Source organism: Gadus morhua, chromosome 23 (genome assembly GCF_902167405.1).
Source record: "Gadus morhua chromosome 23, gadMor3.0, whole genome shotgun sequence".
NCBI lineage: Eukaryota > Metazoa > Chordata > Actinopteri > Gadiformes > Gadidae > Gadus > Gadus morhua.
The window spans coordinates 15,395,779-15,413,886 of NC_044070.1; the positions used below are offsets into that span (position 1 = coordinate 15,395,779).

Consider the following 18,108-nt stretch of genomic DNA (forward strand, 5'->3'; position numbering starts at 1 on the left):
GCCAACAAACACAACAATCTCCACTTTGAAATATAAGTTTCTAATGATTAACTAACCTTGGGTACCAGAACATCACAGTTCTGATACCCAGCGATAACTTAATATAACTTTGGTAGGCCAACTTTACAATTGCTGTTAAAGCCAAAATTTTAATTTCAGTTCTTCACTTATTTAAAAATAAGTCTTAACTATTTTTCGAGTGATCTGATTGGCTAGTTTTTTTTACTTATTGTATCAAGTGATCAGATTGGCCTAACATTCACTTATTCACTATCTGCTGACTTATTTTATTTTCTCAAGCAACCTGATTGGCAGAATAAGTTATGTACTGTCATATGTAGGCCTATGACTAGTCAGGCACAGCAATGTAACTAGCTTTAGTGTAGCGACATAGCTAGCTTAGGCATGGCGATGTGACTAGCTTAGACACAGCAACATGGCTACCTTATGCGAAGGCAAAGACTCGACAAAGACACTATCCATATTTGGTGTCTTCCTTCTGATACTAAAGTTCAAGTCCATCAAATTAAATCAAATAGCCTTGGGGTAGTGTAAATAAGTTAAGTTAACACATTGAAATTGGGCCATGTGCCCTTTTACAAATAAGTATCATACCCCATATTAATGTTATGAGCAACACATGTTTCTGTCCTATGATGACGCTAGGGCTGGTAGGGTGAGACCATTTTTGATAATATTCACAAAATGCTCTTACTATTGCGATTGCTTAATGTTTAAGGCCTGATATAACATGGGGGAATTAAACAGATCTGAAAGGCTGATTGTTGTTGAACTGCGGAAAACATAAAAAAGGTTCAATAAAAAAAAAAAAATTCAGTTGACTCCCCTGAGCAAGACACCCATCCCTAACTGCTCCAGACGAGTTGGCTGTCACCTTATATGATTGACTCCTACATTGTGTGTGAATGTGTGTGAGTGAGAACTGTTGTAGGTCGCTTTGAGTGTGTTAAATGTGTGGATGTAAGTTGCATTTGTGCTAAATGCTCAAAATGTAAAGTAAAACCAGAGTAGCGAGTAGAAAAAGAGAATAATATCTATGCATCCACCATCTATATGATGTATTTCATCCATTTTGAATCCATTGTGACTTCAGACACACGTCAGCAAGGAGCAGGTAAGGGTGGGGAATCTTCTCCAAGTGTGCTGCAGATGGGGATCGAACTACTTTCGGCTACCGGGGTAGCCGCTACAATATATATCACTATTTACTACGTTCTGTTTATGGTTGGAGTAAAGGTGCTGGTTATGGACGCCAGTTCATTCCAGGGTCACATGACCACACCTACTTGGTTTTGAGAGGCAGCTACCTTTAACGCAGCCCGGCTTGAAGAGTGAGGGATGACACCGGGCGGACTAGGTTGAGGTTTAGCGTTGTCACTCTGAAAAAAAAAATATGGACAAGATATTCAAGCAGGGACGCGGGAACTCAGTCCGAGGGGCGGGTGCTGAGAGAGAGTCTATATAATGACGTCATAATAAATGCTGCGCAACATCCATTGTTTACAGAGACGAGATGACGGGTGACGTCACATTCAGGGCTCCGCTCTGATAAGCACTCTACTGGTGTGTAAAAATAGTTCTGCCAACTAGCCACTGTTATTCACAAACGTTAGCAAGTAAACAATGTGGAAATTAGAGTCAACTCGGCTGATACTGTGCTGAATTTCACACACTAAACAACATGCCGACAAGCTGTTGCGGTCCGGGATTATACACAGCGCTATAACAAGGATTCAGGAGGTTATTTCTAAAGGTTTACAAAGGAAAGTGACAATAAAAAAAGTCCTTAATTTTCATCCAGAGTACGAGTTGTCTGATAAGTGGAAAGTGACGGTTTCTCCGTCAAGTGAACCGTCCGTCTTTGCTCTTTTTTTGCCAACCAGTTTCCGTGCGGGATTCCAGAATCAAAACGATAACATTCAACGTGTCTATTAATATGGCAGCAACATTTTTAAACCAGTTTTAGAATGTTCACTTACAACAGATGTTGAACACCAACATGCTTATGTAAAATCAGCATAGTACCATATTCAGCTATGGACAGTTCTGCGTTGTGCGTCATAGCCTACGTCAGCCTACACAGACAATGTTCTAAATAAAATGAAATGATAATATGATAAATATCAGAAAAAGGGTGGATGTCAATAATTTAATAAAAAATCATGTTGTATGATAAAATTATACAAAAAAAAAAAAGTATTAATTTGTTCAGAAAACTGAATAGAAGATAGGGGGTGACACTGTTGTTTTTTTATCGGTCGTCATGAAAAAAAAACACAAGGGTTAACACTGTCGTTTTTATCAAATGAAACATAAGGGGTAAGACTGTCGTTTTTTATCGGTCGTCATGAAAAAACATAAGGGGTAACGCTGTCGATATTTATCAATTAAAACATGGGGGGGTAACACTGTCGTTTTTATCAAATGAAACATGAGGGGTGACACTCATTTTTCTTTGGTCGTCATGAAAAAAACCATAAGGGGTAACACCGTTGTTTTTTATGGTTGTCATGAAAAAATACATAAGGGGTAACACTGTTGTTTTTTATTGGTCGTCATGAAAAAAACATAATAACTGTTGTTTTTTATTGGTCGTCATGAAAAAAAAATATAAGGGGTAACATTTGTTGTTTTTACTGGTCGTCATAAAAAAAAACACATAAGGGGTAACATTGTTGTTTTTTACTGGTCGTCATGAAAAAAAAAAACATAAGGGGTAACACTGTTGTTTTTTATTGGTCGTCATGAAAAAAAACATAAGGGGTAACACTGTTGTTTTTTTATTGGTCGTCATGAAAAAAAACATAAGGGTTAACACTGTTGTTTTTTTATTGGTCGTCATGAATAAAAACATAAGGGGTAAACACTGTTGTTTTTTATTTGGTCGTCACGAAAAAAAACATAAGGGGTAACACTGTTGTTTTTTTAATGGTCGTCATGAAAAAAAACATAAGGGAAATAATAGAAATACACACATACATTTTAATGTCATGTATATTCTCTTTATTGATGATTGAATATTGTGTATTGTCATCGCCTCAGTGGTGCAGTGGAGTGCACTCTGCCTAACCCATCTGGAGACCGGGGTGCAAGTCCGGTTGTTGTCTTCTGTTGGAATGTCAATATTTATCTAATAAAACATAAGGGGTAACACTGTTGTTTTTATTGGTCGTCATGAAAAGAAACATAAGGGGTAACACTGTTGTTTTTTATTGGTCGTCACGAAAAAAAACACATAAGAAAGTAACATTGTTGTTTTTTTTACTGGTCGTCATAAAAAATATATGAGGGGTAACACTGTTGTTTTTTATTGGTCGTCATGAAAAAAAACATAAGGGGTAACACTGTTGTTTTTTTATCGGTCGTCATGAAAAAAAACATAAGGGGTAACACTGTTGTTTTTTATTGGTCGTCATGAATAAAAACATAAGGGGTAACACTGTTGTTTTTTAATTGGTCGTCATGAAAAAAAACATAAGGGAAATAATTGAAATACACACATACATTTTAATGTAATGTATATTCTCTTTATTGATGATTGAATATTGTGTATTATCATCGCCTCAGTGGTGCAGTGGAGTGCCATCTGCCTAACCCACTGGAGACCGGGGTTCAATTTCTGTGGAATACACAATATCTTTAATTTTAAACGTAATGCTATCATGTCTATTACACTGTCATATATAACCACATACATATATATATAACAAATCTCAGTGGGATGTGGAGAGAGCTGTGCGCGAACCCCCTGAAGACCGGGGTTCAAGTCTGGTTGATGCCCTCTGATGGAAGACTCTTATTTCTATTTAATGTGAATTATAAAGTCAAGTATAACCATTGTGTTGAATTTTTACGGTGTCTTGATGGTGCATTGATGAGCTCGGAGGTTAACACTCTAAACAGCTCAGGTACGGATCCCCGCAAATACGTCGACAGGGGTACAACATAAGGGGTAACACTGTTTTTTTTTTATTGGTCGTCATGAAAAAAAACATAAGGGGTAACACTGTTGTTTTTTATTGGTCGTCATAAAATAAAACATGGGGGGAAACACTGTTGTTTTTTTATTGGTCGTCGTGAAAAAAAACATAAGGGGTAACACTGTTGATATTTATCAAATAAAACATGGGGGGTAACACTGTTGTTTTTTTATTGGTCGTCATGAATAAAAACATAAGGGGTAACACTGTTGTTTTTTATTGGTCGTCATGAAAAAAAAACATAAGCTGCAACACTGTCGATATTTATCAAATAAAATATAGGGGGTAACACTGTCGTTTTTTATCGGTCGTCATGAAAAAAAAACATAAGGGAAATAATAGAAATACACACATACATTTTAATGTCATGTATATCCTATTTATTGATGATTGATTATTGTATATTGTCATCGCCTCAGTGGTGCAGTGGATTGCACTCTGCCTAACCCACTGGAGACCGGGGTTCAAGTCCGGTTGTTGTCTTCTGTTGGAATGTCGATATCTATCAAATAAAACAGAAGGGTTGTTATTTAGTGTTGTTATTTATTGGTCGTCATGAAAAGAAACATAAGCGGTAACACTGTTGATATTTCTCAAATAAAACATAAGGGCTAACACTGTTGTTTTTTATTGGTCGTCATGAAAAAAAACCTAAGGGGTAAAGCTGTTGTTTTTTATTGGTCGTCATGAAAAAAAACATAGGGGGTAACACTGTTGTTTTTCTTTGGTCATCATGAAAAAAAACCTCAAGGGGTAACACTGTCGTTTTTTATCGGTCGTCATGAAAAAAACACAAGGGGTAACACTGTTGTTTTTTATTGGTCGTCATGAAAAAACGTAAGGGGTAACACTGTTGTCTTTGTCAAATAAAATATAAGTGGTAACACTGTCGTTTTTTATTGGTCGTCATGAAAAAAAACATAAGGGGTAACGCTGTCGTTTTTTATCAAATGAAACATGAGGGGTGACACTGTCGTTTTTCTACGGTTGTCATGAAAACAACCACAAGGGGTAACATTGTTGATTTTTATTGGTCGTCATGAAAAAGAACATAAGGGGGTAACACTGTTGTTTTTTATTGGTCGTCATGAAAAAAAAAAAAGGGGTAACACTGTTGTTTTTTATTGGTCGTCATGAAAAAAAGACATAAGGGGTAACACTGTTGTTTTTTATTGGTCGTCATGAAAAAAAACATAATAACTGTTGGTTTTTATTGGTCGTCGTGAAAAAAAATATAAGGGTAACTGTCGTTTTTTTATCGGCCGTCATGAAATAAACATAAGGGGCCGATTGCTCTGTCGCTAGCTTCGCCACTTTTTAGAGTTTAACACGGGTTTAAACTCGTCGGTTTTAAGGAGTACGGTTTTAAAGCGCAGCACAGCTAGCGCAATGCTAACTAACAGAGCAATCGGCCCAAGGGGTAACACTGTCGATATTTATCAAATGAAACATGAGGGGTGACACTGTCGTTTTTTCTTTGGTCGTCATGAAAAAAACATAAGGGGTAAAACTGTTGTTTTTTATTGGTCGTCATGAAAAAAAACATATTTGAAAAAAAGAAAAATTTTCCTTGTCAAATAAAATATAAGGGGCAACACTGTTGTTTTTCATCAGTCATCATGGAAAAAAAACATAAGGGGTAACACTTTCGTTTTTATTAAATGAAGCGTAAAGGGTAACACTGTCGTTTTTTATCTGTCGTCATGAAATACCCATAAGGGGTAACACTGTCGAAATGTATCGAATAGAACATAGGGGGTAACAAGGGAGATATCTATCAGCACAAACAGCTGAAGCGATGCCTATTTATTTGCAATAGAGATATCATCGAGGCCATGAAACTGAATTTGAACTACTGTCCCATGTGTGTGTTAAACCTGTACCAAGTAGGTGAGGATGCTATCAGGAGCTAAGATGGACGATTTAGGCTGTGACATCTCGAGAAAAAGGATTTGACAAGGCTTATGGCTTGTTGTCTCACGTGATTCTAGCCCCAAGGATAAAATCTAATGAATCGTGATCAAGGAATGTTTCTTCTCACTGCATCCAAGGGAGAGGCACTTATAGGAAACAGCAATCAGCACAGTTAATGCATGACTGTGAATATTTTAACTTGATTTGATTTGTTTATGTTTCTCATTTGTGGTCATTAACTTCCTGATACTTTCTCTATATAGGTCTAAACAATATAATATTTTTCAGGGGAAAAAATAAACAACCCGGTGTAACATCAACCATTGCCTTTTATTCATGAATTGAAATTACAACATAACATTATCACTATTTTCCTTTCCACCAATTTTAGTGGTACAGTATGTGAACTAGATTATAAAATCAATGAATACATTCTAAAGTCCATCCCTGTCTCTGTTTTGTTTTGCCCAGATCCTTTTTTCCTAACACTAAACTACTGAGCGGTCATTCGAAAACATATGAATCATTTCTGAGGTAATCTTCATACTCTTCATTTCCAGACCTTGATTGAACAGTGATGAATCAAAGCCTTTGCATGAGATTGACAAACCACACTGCATTTCAATTAGCGTCAATTCATCATTACTTACAGAGACTGCACCGTGACCTATCAGCGAACCCCTGGCCTTTTGATTGGCAGTCATCCCCCCCGCAGGGAAGGAACAGAACATTCTCACAGCAGCGCATGGACAAATGTGATGTTGGGTACAGCCCGCAACTGCCAAATAAACCTGTGCCTCCATCACTGTGTGTGTGTGTGTGTGTGGTGTGTGTGTGTGTGTGTGTGTGTGTGTTGTGTGTGTGTGGTGGTTGTGTGTGTGTGGTGTGTGTGTGTGTGGTGTGTGTGTGTGTGTGTTCGAGAGAGAAATAGAGAGAGAGAGAGAGAGAGAGAGAGATGGAGAGAGAGAGATGAGAGAGAGAGAGAGAGAGAGACGAGAGAGAGAGAGGAGACATTAAGTGCATTGCAATATACTGTCTATTATTTTATATATGAAGTATATTAAGAAGATATAGACAATACCCTAATATTTAGTGTTTAATTAATAATGTTGGCTGGCACATCCCATTGCATTAGAACTCGCAGTCATAGTCTGTCACTATTATTCGAACATGTGAATATCACTGCCAAATGTAGGAACATAATCACCTAATCAGGCCTCTGTACTTCTGATATGTAAACCTTGTTCAATAACAACGTCTGCCGTCTACCTGATTAGTAGGCTATCGTATGCAAGAGACCATTTAGATGAGAATATTTCATGCAAGTCAATGTATGTAGTCTTTCTGTTTAAATACTGCCAGACACTGACTGAATGTTAATTAACAACTTATTTTTGAAATAATTCTGCTTTGAATTTTTCACAGATGTATTTAATTAAATAATTAAATTTTACCCCTAAATATATCATGCTTTTTCTTTTACGAAGCCCTAGATTTCCTTATTACTAATCCGCTTTATTAATCGTTTATTAAATAGAAGTATCAGAATGGACTTTCGTTCCAGGACGATGACTGGATAGATTCGAACCCCGCCCTCTTTTGCCTCTAAATGATTGTCACTCCGCATCTTACGGCTTTCTGACGTCATCACGTACGGTTTCCAAACATAATCAGGAAAAAGCCACGTTGGAACGATCCTGGTTGAAGTGTAGTCCTACATTCTGACCCGAATAAACCAGCGATTTAATTTCCTAAACAGTTCAATTTCTTCTCGTGCGGGCCGCTTCAAAGGAGACATGTCGTCCCCACCCAAAGAGAAGATCGAGACCAAAGCTGGACATCTTCCTGCAGGTAATGACGGGGATGTGAACAATCTGTTTTCTTTCTGCAGCCACTATACGTCAAGGCCTTTGTTTTTGTGCTGTCTGGCCCATATTGTAACGCCATGTGATGTTTTGTGCATTCGCGTCTGTTCCATCTGTAGATGAAAACCCTCTACTGCCAACGAAAGAATACCGTATCGTAGCCTATTTTAACACTTCCTGACTTTAAGTGATGTCGCAAGGCTGCAGTTTAATTTTTGCCAGTCGTTGTTAAAAACAGGTTTATTGCATGCACGCGTAAGTGAAGTCCTTTGAATTGCGTGCTTAACCGTTTCATTAAATGGAGTGGGACTTTCTAACAAGGCCTTTCGGACGTCCAAATAAACCCTGATAAAAACCTGGTAAGGTGTACGTGGACGTATGAAATGGGCCGCCACAGCGAGATAACAACTGACCCTCTGCACCCTCACGTTACTATGTCTGCATAGGTGCAAGCAGCTATCCCCTCACGCAAATGAATAACCATTATTTCCAGAGACATTCAGAAAAAAATATTTTCGCTGTTGATGTTGCTACAATAAGTCGTTTATCGTTCATCATTTAAATTATATCAGAATATTTGAATGCTCCAACGTAATAATTATTTGCCATGTCTGATAGAAATAATTTTTTAAACTAGGTTAACTAAGATATCATATATATATGTTATCACATATATATCTGGATTGTAATCATTGGGTACTTGGGAAAATCATTCATTACAGTCTGTGTTTATATAAACGTGTCAATCAGTGACTAAGAAGTCAATGGTGCATGTAATGTAAACTTGCTTACGTGTTGTTGTGTTTGTGTCTTCCAGTGAAGGCAGGAGGCATGAGGATAGTCCAGAAGCACCAAGTCAGCAGTAGTCCGGAGCCTGTGCCCAAAGACGAAAAGGACGAGGAAGAGTATGAGACCACCAGGTGAAGCCCAACTAAACCCACACACACATGGGTATCAGAATAAATAAGACACCAAGACGATCTCTCCCCCCACTCAGATCCTCCGTAGAGGTATTGCCCTGTGGGTTTACTTTTGGATTAATTAAAAGAAAATCTCTCTCTCTCTCTCTCTCTCTCTCTCTCTCTCTCTCTCTCTCTCTTCTCTCTCTCTCTCTCTCTCTCTCTCTCTCTCTCTCTCTCTCTCAGTCCTCTCTCTCTCTCTCTCTCTCTCTCTCTCTAAGCAAGTATTTGTGTGGAGCGTTCACCATTGGTCTGCTCCACTGCAATGTTGGCAACGGCCCCCAGTCTTGCAGCGTGAACATGTGTACCGCTAATGTGGTGAATGACATAATTACTGCGTAATTATCCCAATAACCTGAAGAGGCTCATCTGACTGTGTTGTTGTCTGCATGAACGGCCACATTTGAGGCGTTCCTTGGTGCGTTTGACTGCTGCAAGCACATCTGGTCGGTAATGTTCCTTGGCTGTGTTGTTCTGTTTTATTTGCCTCATTTTTATTTCTTATTAATGGACAGCGTCGAGGTCACTGAATTGTATGATAGCGGTCGAAATGGGACAATTAAGAGTTGATCTTTATCGATGGTATATCTAGGGAGCTTGGGTGTACGTTTGTGGTGTTTTCGTCTGCAACCCTAATGTCGTCACCCTCCCCATGAGAGTTTTTTTAGTGAGGTGTGAGTTGTTGCAGATGCTGCATTCAGAGAGGGAGACAGACAGACAGACAGACAGACAGACAGACAAAAAAAAAAAAGAAGAATTGTATACGAACATACAGCACATACCAAAAGACTGGCATAGACAAAAACAAAGTCTATATGTTCACTTATTTTTGTCATTAACTAAACAACCTATAAATTGTGCATATGGGTATATAGTGTACTCAAGGCTCTGAACACACTCCACTCTAAATCGGAGGAGAGCAGAAAAGGCCCAGTATTGAAACCTTGCCATGGGTGTGGCCATCCCACCAGTGTGACATGTTTCCTCTTGACTAGCTCAGGGATTTGCAGCCACGTGTGTGTGTGTGTGTGTGTGGGGGGGGGGAGTGTGTGTGTGTGTGTGTGACTTCAATAATGATACTATTAATATTAATAACGCAGGATCGCTCTGAAATCAATCAGCAGAGAAGAAAACTTGTGAGGAGGAGAAAAAAAAAAAAGAGAGGCAACATGCTACTGTTTCTATGGCAACTGCCACCATCGCCCACGGCATCAAACTTTCTGCTCGCTGAGGCGGAGAAATGGGTGGGGGAAGGCTGGGTGCATGGAAGGGTGTGTGTGGGGGGGGGGGGGGGGGGGTGGGGGGGTGGGGGGGTGGGGGGGGGGGGGGGGGGGGGGGGGGGGGGGGGGGGGGGGGGGGGGTGTTGGTTAGTCCACGAGGAGTGGCATAGGGAAGTGAAAATAGACTTGCTGTAAAAAAATAGAAGCCCTGGTGGTATTGTGTTGTCCTTAACATTTAAGTATCCACTCCAGGATTTATATACATGCTTCCATGCACCGCCTCCTCTCATTTCCTCCCAAAGCGTCCTCCCTCCTGAAACTGAGCTGCAAAGCTCTCCACTGCCCCCTGCAGGAGGTAGCCGTCTCTGCGGATCGCTCCTGGCTCTCAGCCACTGGAACAACGTTAAAACAAAATGTCCAACTTTTTCCCTCTCTCTCGCTCTGCCTCCTCCCTCTCTCTCCAGCTTCCCCTCTCTCTCTCTATCCCTATCCGTCTGCCTTTCTCCTTTCCGCATATGTATTCAGCGTTCACATTGTTCTGTGATCATGTGGCGGACTCCTGGTTGGATTATTGTTTGCCTGATTAATGGTTATCGTTTAGGCCAGTGTGCTATAGGCTCAACCGCATAAGATTATCGCGTGCTATTTTTCTTGTAATGCATTCACGTTGTCACTCGTTCTGACTCCCTTTTACGTACCCATTTGTTATCGCCCAGTTCTTTTTTGTGTGAGGTCATGTACACCCGTCCACCTGATTCATAGTCTGTCTGTAGAGGAGACTGCATCCTCTCAATATAGTTCCTCCTTCTTTTTTTTTTACAGATCCCACTAAGGCATTCATTTATTACTTCTCAAGTTCAGACTTTGTAGCTTTGTAGCATGTTTGTTAATCCGTCATGTCACTTTGTGACTTAATATTTCCCATCGTGTGTGTGTGTGTGTGGGGGGGTTTTGAATTTCTTTTGTACCTCTTTCAAGTGCAACACATTCATGGTCAACACCCTAAACGCAAGCCAACAAGAGCCCCGGGTAAGGCCAGAGCAACGCTGGCTGAAAGATAATGTCTAGTGACGTGTAGTCTAGTAAAAATGAATAGTCCAGTGCAAAGGTTGTCAAAGTGACTGAAGTCTCAGTACCAAAAATAAATGTATGCAGCCCAGTGCAAGAACACTCGCCTTCCTCTTACGCACTCAGAGATCGACACAGCTTGTTCTTGGTCGTTGATGAACGTTGCCATGACAACAGGGACGTTTTGTCTAAAAGTCGGCTGAAGGTTTTCCTCCTTAGTCAGTAACGTTAGGATGGTTGAGAACCGGCATACTTATTAATGTCGTTGAAAGCATAACCCTGGAAAATATTGGCTGGGATATACACCACCGTTGTGAACTTTGTCACAGGCGATGCATGACTGTTCAAAGTTTGGGAAACACTCGTCTACTACAACAAACATGTAGTCCAGTTGAGCACACATAGGCTAGTGTAACGTACGCGTGTCCAACATACAGGCAGTCTTGAGTGCAACACCTTCTTCGTTAAACAAACGTGTAGCCTAGTTGAACAGCTACAGAGGCTAGTGTGACAAGGCGTCTCGATACTTGGGCTAGTTTAACATGGTGCAACGTCAGCCTAGGCTCGAGTGTTCAGCCTGGCCTTCCCCGTTCTCGTTTTCCAAACTAAAATGAGCAGGATTATACGTGGCACTGCAGCGTTGGTGGTATGATGCAGAATGACTCGACACTTTCTCACATGTCATGGGAAGAGGCAGAGGCGGTAAAGTGTGGAGGCTGTGGCCTTTTTTCCCCTCCTGGGATTTAGAACTGGTGCATTTATTTTTTCCTTTTGTTACCATCTGTGTGATGTCTTTAAATGTTTGGGGGCTGGGGGTGGGGGAGGCTCCTAAATTCTTCTTTTTTTTTTAAAGACGGTACACCCAGATGGTACTTATCTAGTGCGTGCCATGCTTATGTTTTGATTAAATTATGAACAGTAATCCACTAAATGATTGTTTTAAACGTTTCTGCTAACTCTCTAAACATTCTGGCTGGGTGCCTTTGAGCAGAGTTTTCAAGGTGGCCGCCGCATCCGTGCATTTATTTATTTTTTAACTTCTCTTGCCTCCGGGTTTCAGTGTCACAAAATTGCTCGGTGCTCATTCGTCATGTCAAGGTCGTGCAGAACCTCTGGTTTCTCTTGCCTCCCTCTCCCTATTAGCGCGAGTTCATTCCTTCCTACTTTTCTCCCTCCCTCCCTCCCTGGTCCTACCCCATCGCTAATAGTCTGTTATTAAGAAGGTGCGCCTTTGTTCATTCCTCCTCTCCCCCGCCTTATCACCCTATACCTCTGACTTGGTATTTTCTGACCTGGCTTCCTGACCCTTTTCATCTTTTATTCCCCCTGTCCATCACACGTCTTTCAACTTGTCCTATTTGCCTTCCCCCCCCCCCACGCCTCCCCATCTCTCTAGCCCTCTCCGCCTCCCTTCCCCGCTCTCTCCCTCCCTCCCTATCTGCTATCCTCGCTCCCCCATTCGTAGGGTTGTGAGCTCCAGTGTTTAGTGACGATAAATGGAAGCTATTAATGCTGCTGGCAGGGCCTGTCAGCCTCTGTGTGTATTTACATGGCTGCGTGCTTGTGCGCGAGCATGTTTGCGTGAAGGTGTTGCGTGTGTAAGGCCGCTGGCTGTATGCGTTCTGACAGTTGACGGTGTTGGCCCCTCATGTTTTGTGAGAGGTGTGAGCTGGGTATTTGACTTGCAACCCTTGTTTCACTGTTTACTGTTTGTTTCCTTTTTGACTCTTAGCCCGGACATGTGGTTCAAAGATAAGAGAAGACCCATGCGCTGTCTCGGCACTCGCAAACACTGAAACACATCGGCACGCCACCTGCATGAAGTCTGTGTTGTGGTTATGGGGTCACGAAAAAACAATATTGCATTATAAGTGATTCATAATGTTTTCTTTGTTTTGTCTTCCCTCTCTTCTTCTCTGGTTTCCTTCGGGATGTCCCGTCTCTCTCGCTCTCTCCCTCTCTGTGCAGTCCTCCAAAGCCCACCGTGATCGTCTCTGGAGTGGTCACAAAGGTAACGACCCACTCAATGCAGACCGCACACACGCGTATCTCATACACACACAGTTTCTCACACACACACACACACACACACACTCATCTGTGCAGCGAGGAGCCACGGCGGACGTTAGAATCTGGGACACCGGCCTCCATAGGGAAAGGTCTGTAAATGGGCACACGGGAAGGGACACAAGGAGAGAAATGGCTGACACCGCCCACAAAAAAATCGACAGGCGGGAAGATGGAGAGAAATGGCCATGGGGGGGGGGGGAGAAGAGAGAGGTGAGACGGACGACGGACAGAATCGCAAGGGCAGTGTTTAAAAGCCAGAGAGAAGTGGCAGAGGGACATAAAAGGGGTATTTCAGTTTGGTTTTACCAAGCCAATGTGCTCTGGGCAGCTCCTGGATCATAACTTCCTAAATGGTTTCCAGAGTGTCTCGCGACAGATCCCAAATAATAATAATCAACGCCGCCAAGAGACGGTGGAAGGGGACGGCCCAAACTGTCATGAAAGACCCAAATCTACTGCAACTGTCGTTCTGTTGGATCGAGTGAAAATCAGTTTGTGTGGAGTGGACGAATGAGCATGGTTATAGGGTTGTCACGGTGATGGGATTTTTGCTGCTGGTCGATTGCCGCCCTTGTATTCAAACCGACCAACATCAAAATGTCTTAATTCTTAGATATTAATTATGAAATGAAAAGGTAGGCCTGAGGCGTATTTTAGTATCGTTAGTGTGTTAATACATTAACACAATGATACAAATCGACACTGCCTGTAAAGAGACATGAATATGTGCTTTTAATTAGAGACATGGATTAAATCAAATAAATATATGTTGGTTTGCAAAAACAACGGAGCAAAAAGTAGAAAAAAATGAATTCCTCATTACCATTTTAGCAGAACAGAGATTTAAAATGTCAAAATATTTCAAATAAATATACATTGATAAACAAATGGGGCTATGAAAATCAAATAAAACAGATCGGAATGACTGCTACGGTTGAATGAAATACAATTAAATAGCCTTGTTCCCGTAAAATGATCAACAAGCTTTCAAATAAAATGGTTGATGATTCCTGCCAAGAAGACGACAAGAATGTTGACCTTCTCAGATTCTTGGCCCGTATGAAGGGGTGTGGTAGTTATGTGGTGGACAGTGAGACTCGTATACGAAGTCATGTTGCTGTCCTTGAGAAAATACTTTCTTCCGGGCCACTCGTATTGGTGGTCAAAAGTTGTGCGTATCGCTTTGAAAGCTGGCTTTCAGTACTCGGTTATATCCATTTGTCACCATCCCGATTATATCTCACCACTCGGGAACATGCTTTGTCCACACTCGGCTGCCCCCTGGCCAGATGTAGGCCCAGATGGTGTAGCAGCTTTGGATGTAAGTCCAAGTTGAGCGTATTCTCTTGGGTGGTGTGTTCTGAGGTGATATCTGAGGTGCTCTATTGTTTTACAGTCTTCATTCAGTTCAAAACCAGAATGGCCCCTGAATTGGCTACGTAGCATTGGCTATCGAAAAGGTTGATTTTTATTTTGGCAATGTTTTTTGAAAAAGTCTACATTTTAGAAAAACATCCGCCATAACAAATAGCGGTTATGACGTCTTTGTGGATGACAGCCGATATGCACAATTATGAAATAACCTGCCCAGCCCGGTTCGCTTTGATAGGGCTACGACGAGGAAACTTGAGGAAAATAGTATGTTTGGCTGTACTTTGGTGTATGTTGACTCCGCTTGATAACGCCCAGACTTTGACCTTCAACTTGTAGAAAAATAAATGAAAGTAGATTAGAGCATGTGAAATGTAGTGTTTGTTTTACCTGGTGTGTGTGTGTGTGTGTGTGTGTGTGTGTGTGTGTGTGTGTGTGTGTGTGTGTGTGTGTGTGTGTGTGTGTGTGTGTGTGTGTGTGTGTGTGTGGGTGTTCGTGTGTGTGTGTGTGTGTGTGTGTGTGTGTGCGTACGTGTACGTGTACGCGCGCGCATGCCCCACTCGGTCGAGTGCCGGGCCAGGTGCAATGTTAATGGAAGATTTGGGTTTGATGGCCGGGCCGTTTATCAGCCACCCTGTCTCTCTCCCCCCCCCCCCCCGTATCTTCCCTTCAGCCGTCCCATTTAACTCCCTCTATCACTAGGATCGGCGCTCAGGGCCGTCAATACACAAAGACTTCAGAATAGGTCCTCCTAAAAAAGACCTATTTCCTTTAAGAGCGTGTGTGTGTGTGTGTGTGACGTGTGTGTGTGTGTGGGTGGCAGGTTTGGGCAATGGGTTACTTTTAAATTACAGCACACTGTTTATACAATATCGCTTTAATATTGTTAAAAATTAAGATTTGTACGGGACTGGTTAAATTGGAAATATTTTGACACGTCGCCACGTAGCCAAATAATGTTCCTCTTCTGCAGCATGCAGCATAGCGTGGCCAAATCTTCACTCCCTAGGCCTTTTACGACTATACAAGTAGTCGGGCAAGAAGCTTCGAGTTTTAGAGTAAGGAGTAAAGAGGCTGAATAAAGGTCAGCTCCATACCAGCCTATTGGTTGTACAATTCTAATATATTTGTGTTTAGCACAATGTTGTGCGTGTTATTCACATTTATGACGAAAAAAAACACAAAAGAAACACAAATAAAAGATGAAAAGGGTCAGGAAGCCAGGTCAGAAACACACAAAAAGGCAATCTGAATGAAAAGAAGGCTTTTACTCAGTTTTGCTGAGTAAAATGCAATGTCTGATTTTCTAATGTATTTTTTACTGATTTTAGTTGTGTATGGTAGATTAGGGGCAGGGGTCGTGTTTTCCAGGCTCCATCGTGCACTCCCATTAGCGCAATTTTCAGGTCATTGCTGTTTTGCGATTAGATAACAGACTTTAGACTAGGACCGGCAAGGGCATGTGCACAATTAAATAGGATAAAAACAAAAGAGATTACATTGCACGCACCGGCATGCTGGGAAAAGCATTTCCCATGAATGTTTTAAGCCAGTGTTGTACCTGATTTAGCCGACTACAATATGTACTCTTTAAACACTCTTTAGATGTTCATTCACATTCCAGGGGTCCCTCATTTTCGATTTTTGAGAGCTTGCCTCTCTAGCCGCAGGTCCTATTTAACTCTTGGAATGAAATCAATTAAAGTAAATCTACTTGTGTATTCTCTATTAAAACGTCATACATGCTGATTTGCAGTTCCAGCATGAAAAGCATGAGAGGTCCCCTTCGGTAACAGCTCTTCGGTGGCTGGAAATTCAGCTTGCAGCGAATGCTCTGTAGGGAATCGGCACACAAAAAAATTACCTTTTAGCTTTCTGTGCTGTCGGATTTACCCCGCCCGCTTTTTTTGTTTTTCCTTGCCTTGAGCCAAGGAGGCTTGATCCACGCAAACGGCTTCTTCCAACCGTCAAACTGTGATTGTGTTTCTCCGCCCAGGGTGACAGGGACTTCACCCCGGCAGCTGCCCAGGTAGCCCACCAGAAGCCCCAGCCCGCGCTCCCCAAGATGGCCCCCAGCCACCAGCAAAACCAGCAAATCCACCAGCCCCGCAAGTGAGCTAGCGCCGCGGCAGCCCAGGACATTAGCGGCTAAGCTAATTCCACCAGCCAGCCTTTTCACCCCGGAAACCGACCGAGGGCGTGCACAGCCCCCCCCCAACCAGGCACAGATCTCTGCTTCTTTTTGGTTCCCTCAGAAGAAGAAAACAAATGGCAATCTTAAAAATAATTACACAAGATAATAAATTGGGATCTTTTTTTTTGCAATGTGATACTGATTTATACTGAGGTGTTGATCCCCATATTTGTGCATGCTAAGTGCACAATTTCTCAATTAAGTTTTTTTTTTTTTAAGTGCTGTGTTCATACGCCAAAGTGACGGGCCAGATTGACAGCTACAGCTTCGACAGGGGGGTGATTTGAGACTGGACGTTGATCTGAGATCTTTCTGTAAAAGAGGGGTGAGGGTCCAAACCCTAGAAATGTGCAGGCCACACAAGATAAACTCCAAACCAGTCAATCAAAGCAAACCTACCAACCCATCCTTGGGATTAGGGAATTATTTTTACCCGTCAAAGTATTTTCAGACAACATTTTCTTAAAATCAACCAATAAATTTAAATATAATCCAACGCTAATCAGATTGTCATATTGATATATTGACCATACAGGATACTATGGGGGACCGAAATGGCAGCATGAACCAACATTAAGCCTTGGTTGCCTCTGAAAAGCATTCCATTTGACCTTTTCCTCTAGATTTCATTCACCAAGTCCTTAGACATGCACACATTTTACTTAATCACCCAACCCCCTTACACTGAAGTGTCGTTAATTGTAACACTAATTATCAGGTTTCCAAAAAATGGAAAGATGTTATTTCGCCTAGCCCTAGGACAATTATTTTTTGGGGTTAAATAAAAGAAAAGAAAAAATGTAAAGGAAGTTTTATTGTGTTTGCTCGGTTATTCACTTGAGTGATTTGCTCAATTGTAAAAACATAATTCAAAAGTCATTGAATTGACTTAAGTGTTAGGAATGGTTCTCTTAGTTATTAAAGATATATCCTGAAATAACGAAATTGTGTCATCATTGAACAATGTGTCGTGAAAAGACACCTTGGGACTTCAGATAATAATAATCACATGCTATTAATATCATGCACTCTGCGTTTAAATGATTCACAAAGTGTTTTTTGGAGATTTGCTGGCAAGCTCCTCATATGATACAAATTCTCCATTGTTTGACTTGATGGAAAATAATTCATGGATTGTTTTTGGGGATCAAGACGCCGTCGCCAACCACATGCAACTTAAAAGTAAGCCCACATTGGCAAAATGTTCCACATATCTTCTATATTTTCTAGGTGACACCCTATATGAGATGATTAAAACATGTTCAAAGTACTCCACTCCATGAGTCCAATAATGAGCCATTATGACTTTTCGTTGTGTACTAAAAGGCTGAAAAACACAGGGCTCAGGTGTGCCTTTGGAGAACCAAGCAGACTGGTGTCCCCCAGATCTGTCAGCCCACTCCCGCCTCCTCTTCTCCATTTCCCTTCCCACTCACACGCACGCAT

General features: G+C 41.4%; 1 protein-coding gene across 1 annotated transcript; it reads left to right on the forward strand.

Moving 5' to 3' along the window:
* The first annotated feature begins 7,531 nt into the window (after positions 1 to 7,531).
* dap (death-associated protein) lies at positions 7,532 to 17,603 on the forward strand. The gene is made up of 4 exons (XM_030349172.1): positions 7,532 to 7,766; positions 8,598 to 8,700; positions 12,996 to 13,038; positions 16,465 to 17,603. The coding sequence occupies exons 1-4, from the start codon at positions 7,712 to 7,714 to the stop codon at positions 16,582 to 16,584; spliced, it is 321 nt and encodes a 106-aa protein (XP_030205032.1). The 5' UTR covers positions 7,532 to 7,711; the 3' UTR covers positions 16,585 to 17,603.
* The last annotated feature ends 505 nt before the right edge of the window (positions 17,604 to 18,108 follow it).

Bases quoted from the DNA above. Each gene is read 5' to 3' on its own strand.
- dap (XM_030349172.1), top strand. From the start codon at position 7,712: ATGTCGTCCCCACCCAAAGAGAAGATCGAGACCAAAGCTGGACATCTT. The intron at 7,767-8,597 runs GTAATGACGGGG...TGTGTCTTCCAG, and splicing joins AGCTGGACATCTTCCTGCAG to TGAAGGCAGGAGGCATGAGG. The intron at 13,039-16,464 runs GTAACGACCCAC...TTCTCCGCCCAG, and splicing joins TCTCTGGAGTGGTCACAAAG to GGTGACAGGGACTTCACCCC.